At 40.8% G+C, this 12,680-nt stretch overlaps 1 protein-coding gene across 1 annotated transcript in view; it reads left to right on the top strand.

The window, feature by feature from the left end:
- The window catches only part of BBOX1 (gamma-butyrobetaine hydroxylase 1), a 69,389-nt gene extending 57,148 nt beyond the window's left edge, over window positions 1-12,241 (top strand). Inside the window, 5 exon segments of the mRNA XM_048486944.1 lie at window positions 1,804-1,812; window positions 1,814-1,910; window positions 9,781-9,977; window positions 10,462-10,628; window positions 11,377-12,241. Of these exon segments, the coding sequence (XP_048342901.1) occupies window positions 1,804-1,812; window positions 1,814-1,910; window positions 9,781-9,977; window positions 10,462-10,628; window positions 11,377-11,537 (631 nt within the window). The 3' untranslated portion in view covers window positions 11,538-12,241.
- The last annotated feature ends 439 nt before the right edge of the window (window positions 12,242-12,680 follow it).

The following is a 12,680-nucleotide window of genomic DNA, read 5'->3' as shown; positions in this document are numbered from 1 at the left end:
ACAAGTCTTGTATGAAGTTGCCATTCTCATGGTTTCTCTTCCCTGCCCCAGCTGCTGTGTCTTCTATCCCACCTTTCAGAAATGTTTGCTTTAATCACAGTCTGCCTACCACATATATCTCTAGTTTGGTATTTGGATGCATTAATTTTTTATCTCTTGCATTCAAAGAATATTCTGTGGACAAATCCACATATGACATAATGTATGAACAGATTAAGAAAGTTTTAAAAAAAAAATTATATGTCAAGTACTACAAAATACCATTTTAGCTTTTACTATTTTGATAGAACTTCTAAGCAAGGAAGTAACAAGGATCAAATTCATTTGGGAACCACTAAATTGTTTTGAGCCTTTTTTAATCGAAGAGATCAAAAGTGTAATGGTCATGATGATGTCACACCCAGTTGGCGGTGTCTTGTTGAGGTTCTCTATATTTCATTAGTGAGCTCACTGAATGCATAAAATGCTTAACTATCAGATGGGTTTCCCCTAAACAATTAAATAGTTTCATAAATACCATTTATTTATCTTAGCAGAACTTGCCTCAGTATTTGTCTCATGTTGCCTAAATTAGAAACCTTTGTATGCATAATATAAGAGATTATGCATAACAGTGGTGCTTTTATAAAATAATTTTATGTCTGCTTTTCCAGTGCGGAGTAGGATCTTGAACATTTTATCCATGAGTCTCCCACATCTTCCCTTTTAAATCACTCTTTAAGGACTAATATGTAATTACTTCTTATAGTTCATATATTGACGTGTAATTTCTTTTATTGTTGACACACAAAAAATTAAAACAACTGGAGTCTGTGGTTTTCAGTCTTGGCATCTGCTCCCTGTTTCTGCCACTGAAAGCATATTTGGATTGCATTGTAATGTGTCATCTTCTGCATGCCCTTGTATTTCAACCATTTTACAGTCTGTAATTTGTTGCTGTTGTCAGCAGGATTCTCTTGTTTATGTTCGTTCATCCATCTTGAAAATAGGAAAGGAAACAGGGAGTGGAAGCTGTGCCATTCTTTCTTTGGGTGGAGACAGACCAAAAGTATCAACATCTTCTAGTTGAAACATTTGTTCCATCCTGAAAGTCATACTTGTGGAAGGGACCCTTGGACTTGTCCCAGACTTTCACTGAAGAAGAAATCCAGTCCAAATCAACAAGGAAAGCCAAATTTAGCTGTTATAAGAATGCTTTTAATCTGTTATTTAGTAACCTGGAGCTTAATCCCAACCCTCTACTATGGCAACCAAACCTATCTACCCTCCTAGGACTCAATGTCCTTCTAGGACTTTCCCCAGCCAACCTTCAGATGGAAACAAGTAATGCAGAGCACAGGCTGCTGCAGACTACACAACATACATCCTGCTATTTTTCTGCCGCTAAAGCCATGCACAAAGACTGCTACTGCCATTTTAGATACACCATTTTGGAGTATTAGGATCCCAGATCACACAAAATAAAACAACATTTTAAGAGAAAATGAAAAAAAAAGAGAGTGAAGAGTGTAAGTACTCTGATATTATTTCATATCCCTTGCCTCCTTCCATTATTTGAGTGGGATCATTGCTGGAAGTGTAAAATTTAAGGACAATATCAAAGGGTTACCTCTGCAATTGATTTGTTTTGCTCGCGGTGTTGCTAAAACAGTCATTTAAAACATAGGAGGACTCTGGTGACTTACATAGGTATTAATGTTAAGGATCAGCCACTTTTAAAGAACTTTTATATTCAGGGTTTTGTTAGGCAGACTTATAATTTCCCCTCTATTTTTGTCTATCTTTCTCCCTCTTATAATGAAGTCCCACGTGGCATACAAGACAAAATGGATGCCAACAATGTGGCTTACACAACTGAAAAAGCTAAGTTTTCACTAATTGATTATCCTGCTCTACAACATCCACCTGGGGTAAGAGAAAACAGAGGGGCAAAGGGAAGGTGAAAAGGGAGGGAGGGTCATTGTTTGCATAAGAATCTGAAATAAGGAACACTTAGAGTACATACTCATGAGACATAGGTGGATGGAAATAATCCATGATCCATCTAGTTTCAGTTCTGAAGCATAATGTGTTGTTTTATTATTGATTTAAGTTTCTACCTTCTCTACATTGCAAAGCTCGAGTAGACACATTTGCTGAAAGGGAGCTTCCTCGGGAGTTCTTGGTTGTGTCTTGTTGTGTTACAAACTACAAGCCCTCAATAACCAATGGAGGCTAGAGGTTTTTTTCTGTTTATCTTCTTCCAGTTTTACAACTCAGCAACACCTGATTTTTTGAGTATGTTCAACTTTGGTTAGTGTGGTTGTATTAACTGGGATTTGTATTAAAGAGGTCAGGATACAGTTTGTAATTTTAGTGTAATGGAGTCATCTAACTCTGAACCTTCATGTCATCTCATTCAGCTGCCTTGTATTTGCACAGAACTGAGTGGAAACAAGATTGAATGCTGTAGCACTTCACAGTGAAGACTCTACAGATATTCAGAGCTGTCACTAAACACTGCATGTTGAGAATTGTCCTGCTAGGGGAAAATTGAAATTGTGAGAATGGGTTTCTTATATAGTAACCCACAACTACTTCACCAACAGCACAAAAGCTAAAGTCTTCTCCTCGACTTGTCCTGCACCTAAATAGTGCAAGTACACCTTCAGGTGGTTCCTAGACAGATTTTAAGTTATCCTTAGTGAAGACATTCTGAATCAGCCAAATGCTAAATCAGATCTAACTTATCCATGGTTAATGTGCAATAAGTGTAGGAAAGCCAATGCCCATATAGCAGAGCATCCATTCATTGTGAAGCTGAACATTTCAGTGGAAACCATGACTCACTTTTGTACAGGGCTTTAATAACCTACTGAACTTATAACATTCTGACACCATGACAGAATTCCTGCCATCCAGTCTTCACTTGCAGTGACAGCAGATTAATGCTGAAGTGCACATGTTGTAGGAAACATTTGCTCAAGGCCCTCAGACAGTTATTAATGAATTGAGCAGGCTTGCCTGATGTGTCTCTGAACAGATGCCAAATCATTCACACTAATGGGTTGTTTTGAAAATTCATTTAGAAGCTGTAGAAGTGAATGTGGCATTGAAACAAGAGGGTATTCCTCAAAATGGAAAAACAAATGCAAGTTAGCTCACTATCTCATTTGTGCCAAAATCACACAGTCCCATATGATGTTTCTTTCAAAGTTTTCAATTTGGAAATGCTTGTACTAAATAAAAGTTGCTTTAAAACATTTTGGAAACCATCTACCAGCTACATGTTCTCACTTGTGTACCGCCTGGGCCTGGTTACATGATATTTTGAAATTGAGACATAAAGACTAGCAAAAATCTGTTCCAATAAAAGAGTTCTACATTCCCATCTCCCAAAACCACAGCAAGTAATAGGGCAGTCTTTTACAACCAGTTCCCTTTGTAGGACTTACCTAAATTTTATCATATATTTGCTTACTTAACAAATATATTGGGTCAGCGATGGAAGAAGCAGGCAAACACCAAAAGAGTATCCCTCAAGTCCCCAACAGCATTCTCCCAAAAGCAAACAGCATGTTTTACAGTGCATAGCCACCAAGTACTGAGGAATGTCCTGCAGACATATAGCAACCCTCCAAATCACAAGTCCTTTATCCTGCCCCATTCCTTGGAGATCTGTGTACAGCAGCACCAAGGAAAGCTCATGGCAGCTGATGGGTAAGTGGGGACCCTAGATGCTACCTTGTGAATGTGTAGCAATGTAGTTCCCAATGCTTCATAAGAACATAAGAAGAGTCCTGCTGCTGGATCTGACTAATGCAGCATCCTGTCTCACATTGTGCCAACAAGTTTTTCTCCGAAGGCCAACAACAGGACATAAAGGCTGGAGGTCTTCCCTGATATTGCCTTCTGACACTGAAATTCAGAAGTTGGCTGCTTCTGAATGTGGAGGTAACCTTTATTTACCATGGCTAGTAGCCACTGACACTCCAATCCTTAATGAATCTATATAGTCCCCTTTTAAAGCTGTTTATGTGGCCATCACAACATCCTCTGGCAGCAAATTTCAATTTTGATCACTGTGTAAAGGAGTATTTCTTTAGGCTGCTGTTGTGGCATGCACTGTATTTACTCAAAAGAAAGACAGCCATAATGTAAGAGGAACCCCTGCAAAAAATGTTATACACACACACTCAAAAAATACTGTTACATATTGAAATGTTTATGCAAATGTAGGACAATCCTCTTTTTTGATGGGATACTCCTGAAGAAAACAATTTTTAAAAAATAAATACACTATACACAAGAGGAGGTGAGGAAAATTCCTGCACCTGAACCAAGCTTCTTAGGAGGCGAATCCGAGGAACTAGCGAAGATAGTGGTAGACAAGGAAGAAGTTCTGGCAGCCATTGATAAACTAAATGTTACCCAATCCCCTGGCCCAGATTGCATTCACCCAAGAGTTCTTAAAGAGCTCAAGCATGAAATTGCTGATCTTCTCACTTTAATATGCAACTTATCCCTGAAATCAGGCTCCATCCCTGAAGACTGGAAGATGGCCACTGTCACACCAATCTTTAAGAAAGGATCTAGGGGGGACCCAGGAAATTACAGGCCAGTCAGTTTGACATCTGTTCCTGGTAAATTAGTAGAATCTATCATTAAAGATAAAATTATTAAACATATAGAAAAGCAAGACCTGCTGAGAAAGAGTCAGCATGGCTTTTGCAGAGGCAAATCCTGTCTTACAAACTTACTAGAGTTCTTTGAGGGTGTAAACAGGCATGTGGACAGGGGTGAACTGGTGGACATTGTCTACTTGGATTTCCAAAAGGCTTTTGACAAAGTTCCTCACCAGAGACTGTTGAGAAAACTCAGCAATGAAGGAATAAGAGGGGAAGTCCTCCTATGGATTAAAAACTGGTTGAGAAACAGGAAACAAAGAGTGGGTGTAAATGGGAAGTTCTCACAATGGAGAGATGTCAGGAGTGGTGTCCCCTAAGGATCCGCTTTGGAACCAGTGCTCTTTAACCTATTCATAAATGACCTGGAAGTAGGGGTGGGTAGCATGGTGGCCAAGTTTGCGCATGATACCAAATTATGTCGGGTGGTGAGAACCGCAAAGGATTGTGAAGAGCTCCAAGCAGACCTTGATAAATTAGGTGAGTGGGCTCAGAAATGGCAAATGCAGTTCAATGTAGCAAAATGTAAAGTGATGCACATAGGGGCAAAAAAAATCCAAATTTCATATACACGCTACAGGGGTCAGTGCTATCAATCACAGACCAGGAAAGGGATTTAGGCATCTTAGTTGATAGTTCCATGGGAATATCAACTCAATGCATGGCAGCTGTGAAAAAGGCAAACTCTATGCTGGGGATAATTAGGAAAGGAATTGATAACAAAACTGCAAAGATTGTCATGCCCTTATATAAAGCCATCGCAGCGACCACACTTGGGAGAGTAATTGTGTCCAGTTCTGGTCACGATCCTCAAAAAAGGATATTGAGGAGATAGAAAAAAGTGCAGAGAAGGGCAACAAGGATGATTGAGGGACTGGAGCACCTTCCCTATGAGAAGAGGCTGCAGCGTTTGGGACTCTTTAGTTTGGAGAGGAGGCGGCTGAGGGGGGATATGATTGAAGTCTACAAAATTATGCATGGGGTAGAAAATGTTGACAGAGAGAAATTTTTCTCTCTTTCTCACAATACTAGAACCAGGGGGCATACATTGAAAATGCTGGGGGGAAGAATTAGAACTAATAAAAGGAAACACTTCTTCACGCAACGTGTGATTGGTGTTTGGAATATGCTGCCACAGGAGGTGGTGATGGCCACTAACCTGGATAGCTTTAAAAGGGGATTGGACAGATTTATGGAGGAGAAGTCGATTTATGGCTACCAATCTTGATCCTCCTTGATCTGAGATTGCAAATGCCTTAACAGACCAGGTGATCGGGAGCAACAGCCGCAGAAGGCCATTGCGTTCACATCCTACATGTGAGGTCCCAAAGGCACCTGGTGGGCCACTGCGAGTAGCAGAGAGCTGGACTAGATGGACTTTGGTCTGATCCAGCTGGCTTGTTCTTATGTTCTTATGTTCTTACTATAATGTCCAGAAAATATAGCCTCTATTCAGCTGTGCCCACTTGCAGCAGCTTGTAAGGGTGCTGGGAACCATAGGAACAACATTTCTCACTATTCCCAGAAGCCCAGCTGCTCTTTTGCAACAGCATCTCTGGCCTAATATAAGCATGTAGGCCTCTGAAGCCAACTCTATTGTGCCCACTCATCTTTAGTAACTTAGAGAAGCTGAAGGGATAACAGATGCCTCTGATGACAGATCAGTTTTGGTTGGTATACCATAGTGATACTCAGTGGCTAAGGAGCCACATATGATATTGCTCCACAACAAATGCCTTAACAGACCAGGTGATCGGGAGCAACAGCCACAGAAGGCCATTGCGTTCACATCCTACATGTGAGCTCCCAAAGGCACCTGGTGGGCCACTGTGAGTAGCAGAGAGCTGGACTAGATGGACTTTGGTCTGATCCAGCTGGCGTGTTCTTATGTTCTAACACATTGTTCTTCCAGAGCTAAGCACTGGTCACTCAGTTCTGTTGATTGGACCATTCCACTCCAGGATCAAGTGACTATAACCGTTACTTCCCCAGTTTCCTCATCTATTCCAGAACTGTCCCCTCACAACTGCTTATATCCTAGGACTGTGTATACGTTCTACTGCACTGATTTGATTGTGTGCTTGTATACACTCATTATCCCTTAATAAAAATTGTTAAACTTTATTCACTTTCCTGCGAGTTTCTTGCAAAAGCTGACTCGGGTATCCATAGGCAATCAGATCTCTCCATTGCCCGACCTCTAGCTAAGCCAAGAGTCTGCTCTTGCTTATTTCCCACTCTAAAAGGAAAAGACTCCCACCACTTTGGGTAACATTTCTCCTTACTCCAGACATACAAGCTGGCTATGGATCAGCAGTGGTGGGGAGAGACAACCCTGTTTGCTTAGAGGTACTCTGATAATTGAAAAGACTACTATCACAGTTGAATATTTAATATTAATAATTATTTTTAAATTATTATATGTGAGTGTTTGGTGGGTTGACACACAGGGCATACAGTTACCATGTGGCTCTCTTGGTTAATGGCAATTGTGAATGTGGCTCTCTGCAAGTCAAGGAGCAAGAACTGCTGATATACAATTTAGAAGAGCCTGACTGATTGTAACTTCATAAAATCTGGTATCTGAACCCATTTTCAAGGGTTCATTGCCCTTGAAACCCTGCCTTCATTGCTGTTTCAGTCTCACTCTCATTACAGATAGTCCACAGGCAGACAGAAGACTATGTATTGTCGAAGGCTTTCACGGCCGGATTCAACTGGTTTTTGAAGTTTGGCTGTGGTTGCAGTGGATCTTGTTCCACGTTTCACCTGCATCTGTGGTTGGCAGACTTCAGAGGTGGATCACAGAGGAAAGTCTGTTACACACAACAGACTTTCCTCTGTGATACACCTCTGAAGATGCCAGCCACAGATGCAGGCAAAACGTTAGGAACAAGATCCACCAGACCATGGCCACACAGCCCGGAAAACCCACCAGAACCAGACAGAAGACTGTTTTTAGCTGTCAGACACCATTCTGAGATACAGGATTATTCCCTGATCACAAGTGCCCATTAATTGTCGCAGCACCGGTCCATTCCCATGGCATAAAAATTGTGTTTAAATATTCAGTGAAGTCTCTCTACTTGAAAGATTTCTATTGGGCTGATCACTAAAAATAAACTGCAGTGTATATTCACCACATACCTATGAAGCTTGAGAACTCCATTTCTATTGCAGAGGGAGGAGATAATAAACAAGGTTTGAAAAGGTGAGAGGAAGAAGCAAATGTTTCAGTTGGTAGAAACAAATCCAAGAGACCAGATCAGACCCCACAATATACTTATTCTGCAGTGGTCTCGTCAACAGTAGTAGCACTGCCTTGGAATGAAGTGGTAGGTGTGTTGCAAACTGGCACTGTCTATTGCCACCCGGTTTTTTGGAAGCCAGTCCCATTGAATTCAAAGAAAATTACTTCTCTGTATGAATGCCTGATTTAGTTTAGTTAGCATAACTGCAATTTCTGCCTTGTGATAAACCCAGGTCAAGCATTAGGGTAGCCAACTCTGGGCTGTTGAATTCCTGAGGACTTGGGGATAGAGCCTGGGAAGGTTGCTCAGCAAGGACAGGATGCCATAGAACAGGGGTAGGGAACCTGCGGCTCTCCAGATGTTCAGGAACTACAATTCCCATCAGCCTCTGTCAGCATGGCCAATTGGCCATGCTGGTAGGGGCTGATGGGAATTGTAGTTCCTGAACATCTGGAGAGCCGCAGGTTCCCTACCCCTGCCATAGAACCCGCCCTCTGAAGTAACTGTTTTCATTGATCTCTGTGGTCTGGGAGAACTCCACACCCAACCTGGAAGCATTCCTATAATGGTTATTGGCAAAATAGCCCAACTGTTTACTGCATTTACTGTTGACTGTCTCCTGCCTGAATGTGCTTGAGGGAGAGAGAAAAACAGTGTATTTATGTGTATGCCTAATATGCATGATTTGGCCATGACTCACAGCATTTTTTAGGCAAGTATCCTGTATGTTGGGTTGTGGAACAGTACTGGTGTACCAGAGGAATAAAACATTGCTAACAGCCCAACCCAGTGCTGACAGGCAGCCAGGAACAGCACCACTTTGGTTCTGCTCCACCTGCTCCAAAGGGCTTTCCTGCAGTGCAGGAAGCCTAAGAATAGAAAAAAACACACCCTCACCTCAAATAGGAGCGAATACAGATACACCACAAAAACTGTGGCAAATCACTGGCTGCTCCAATGGTGCAGGGGGAGGGTGGCATGCAAGGGAAGGGGAGGGAGGGGAGGGAGTGAGGGGTGGTGTGCGAGGGAGTGGGAGGGGGCCCGGTATCTGAACATGACCCACCCACCCTAGAGAAGGGAGGGGGAGGGGTGGCAAGCAAGGGAAGGGGCCAATCAGCCTCTTGAGGCTAAGGCCAACCTCACCCCCCAGAACGCCCCCACTACACCAGCGCAGTTGTGGGTGGCATGGGAACACTGACACGAGACTGGGGACCACGGCCCACTGTCACAGGGTGTCACAGTGGCCAGGCACCAGTGGATTTGTCTCTCCACCAAGGTAGGACATTTCCACCAGAGTAAGCCCATGCTGTCTACAGAGGGAGATTCACCCACCTCTCTGGATTGGGCTGTTAATGTAATATCTTTTCATTGCAGTTTGTAGCTTATGTCATCCCAATAGCAATTTATAACAGTTAAAAGTGGAGTAATCAAAGTTCAAATGAAATACAATGATCTTGAATTATGGTACATTTAGGCTTGCTCCTATTATAATTCAGCATTAACTGCTCCTGCTTTGGCACGGGTACAACAGAGCTCCTCATATTGAGGGGCCTGCCGTCCCCCCCTTCTTGGGGTGGGTTTTTAAATTGAGCCTGGACGCCTCTTGTTTAATTTGCTAATTGTTAGCCGCTGTTTTTATGTATTTTAAGATGTTTTATTGACGGAGCCTATGTTTGTATTTTACCGGATTTGCTCCTTTTTATTGTTTATATATTATGTTGTTCACCGCCCGGAGCCCTTTGGGGATCGGGCGGTATAGAAATTGAATAAATAATAATAATAATAATAATAATAATAATAATAATAATAATAATAATAATAATAATAATAATAATAATAATAATAATAATAATAATGTGTTACAGATTCAGTTCCTGCATTGTATAGAACAAACACCCACTGGAGGGGAGAGTGATGTTGTAGATGGATTTCACGTAGCAAACAAGTTTAAGGAGCAGAATCCTCAAGCATTCCAAATCTTGACCTCCACTCTTGTCAATTTCACAGACACTGGTGCAGATTACTGTGTTTTCTCTGTGCATGCCAAACAAAGAATATTAGAGTAAGTAACAGACACAATATGATTATATCTTACTGCCTCTAGCACCATGTGCCTTGTAGCTGTTTTACTGTGAGTTATAGCTTAGCACAGCAAGAGCTTTGTTACAGTATTTAGCCAAAATCCATAGGTCAATCACTGCCACCTTGTGGAATTAAAAACCACTTTTCAAAGGATTATCCCGGGTGCTGCCCTAGTGTCCTTGGAAGCAAAGTGTGATAAACATGCGCTAGAGATAGTTTTTAAAAATTCATATGGCATTTCATTTACTATTTTGTGATGTTCTATGTACTATGTATTTTGTGATGTACTATGAGACACAGGAAGGCACTTTCATGTCAAATTATGTCTACATTGTAGTATAATCTTTTGCACTATACTCCATTGTAATGAAGAAATGCTTTTTATTTTACATTTGTTTTCTTATACCCAAGTTGCTCAGGATGGAATGTCAAGCTAATGCGCTTTATTCTTTATTTCTCAATAGCACGGATGACAAGGGCCAGGTAATTCGTATCAATTTTAATAATGCAACCAGAGACTCAATATTGGACATACCTGCTGAAAAAGTGAAGCCATTTTATGCTGCTCTCAAGGACTTTGTTAATCTGCTAAATAGTGTGGAGAATAAGTATACCTACAAAATGAAACTTGGTAAGTAAAATAACTTGAAGAATTAAGTCTTATTTATATTGGGAGGGGTACAGGATTCATCACAATGTCTCCTTCTGTCATTGTCTTCTGCTAGCAGGTTTAATTTGGTAAACTCTTACTGATCCTCCTCCCTGACTGTGTTGGTTGTGTGTATGTCTATAATATGTTCTTAATGTATGGTGAAATATTTGATATACATTTCAATTGCTGCTTCAATAGTTTAATGTTTTGATGCTTTGATGTTCTGTACCTAAGAAACCCTATTTGAGTGGCAAGGCAGCATATCAGTGGTTTAAATAAATAAGACCCTTTGTATATTTGTTGCCTAGAGAGTATTGTTAATCTTATATTCCTAACACTGATTAATTTTTGAATTTCCAGAATCGGAAAGGATGATGCCTACCCATAACTATAGAATAACAGAGGTGATTTCCTATGCTAGGAAATTAAACATCACAAGAATGCTATATGTTCATTAATGTTTTGCTCCAAGTTTTACTACTTACAAAATTTGATGGCAACTCTAAGGTTTGGTAGCATTTTGTCTCACAAAGACAAAGTGAGGTCCTGTTTCAGCTTGGGTTTCATAACTTGAAATAGGTCAAGATTAATCTTCACCTCACTACTTGTCAGACCATGCCCAATGTCCACACCATGAAATTAACCTTCAACTAACTCAGAATGTGTCTTTGCTCAGCCAGTTTCATTGTACTCATCACTAATTGAATTCTTTCCATGCTTTTTATAGGTGAAATAGTAGTATTTGACAACTGGCGTTTACTTCATGGCCGACAGAGTTACCAAGCAGGAACAGAAATATCCCGTCACCTTGAAGGAGCCTATGCAGATTGGGATGTGGTAATGTCAAGACTACGGATCCTGCAGAAGAATGTCCTGAATAGGAAGTAATCTTTGGAGGCTGGACTACTATGGAATCATGCCTCTGTGTAAGTGGGAGAATACACCAAATGGCCTATTCTCAGAGGATAATGGCTCTTGTGTCTTTCCAGACTGCCTGAAGGAAGGTCCCAGTTCACAAAGCACTATCTAGTTTTAAAGTATGGAGACTGTCTCAAAATAAAAATAGTCATAACAGTCAGCAAATGGGCATTGGAAGCATATTATTTGAGTCTCGCAGCGACTCTAGCTGTTGTTATGGCTTTCTTGGAAGTCATTAACAAGCTACTCTGTGTTCTTCAACTGTACATCTGAATTTCTTCAGGGAGTTAGAAGATGGTTCCAAGATGGATTCTACTTATATTTTTATTTGGTGCAAAAGTGATTGATTCAAGCATAATGTGTCCATTTCAGAATATCTAAGCAGTCACCATCTTTTTACATGTTTCCTTCCATTTTCCTGTGTATCAGAGATGTTTTACTATCAGGACAGAGAATGTGAGTAATTGAAAACAACAAAATGATGCTTATCAAAATTATGACGAAATGCCTAAATGCGTCATATGTTTTAACTTGTATTTATAAGTTATGTATAACTTCCCTTCCAAATTTTTAGTAAGTTTCCATTGTGATTGTCTGTCCAAAATAATGTGAGCATTTGCAGCCTAGTAATCTTTGGTCCAGATTCATTTAAATAAATGAGATTTTAATTCCCACTGTCCAATTCCAAGTGTCTAGATCTGAAGCTGTTATGATCCTAAGAAAGCTTACTTGGAATGTCTTTTGCTTAAATTTATAGGACCTACCTCTAGTCTTAGGAGTGACTTGTGTACATGAAGCTGCTTTACACCAAGTCAGTCCACATAGCTCAGCACCATCTACTCTGATTAGCAGCAGGGCCCAAGATCACAGGTCCTTCTCAAAATTCCTTATCTGAGATCCTAACTGGAATGCCAGGGATTGAAACTGGGACCTTGTATATACAAAACACATGCCCTGCTACTTAGCTACAATCCTGGACTAATATGTTACCATTGGATTCTATCCTGCTATTCAGCTCAGCTAATGATTTCTGGTGGAAGAGCCTCTTTCATCAGAGGAAGACTGTAAAGGCTAGGAGGGAAGGCTGCATGGAATAGTCCAGTCCCGTCCAAT

The sequence above is a fragment of the Sphaerodactylus townsendi genome, linkage group LG02 (genome assembly GCF_021028975.2).
Source record: "Sphaerodactylus townsendi isolate TG3544 linkage group LG02, MPM_Stown_v2.3, whole genome shotgun sequence".
Lineage (NCBI taxonomy): Eukaryota > Metazoa > Chordata > Lepidosauria > Squamata > Sphaerodactylidae > Sphaerodactylus > Sphaerodactylus townsendi.
This window is presented reverse-complemented; position numbering and strand designations above follow the sequence as displayed.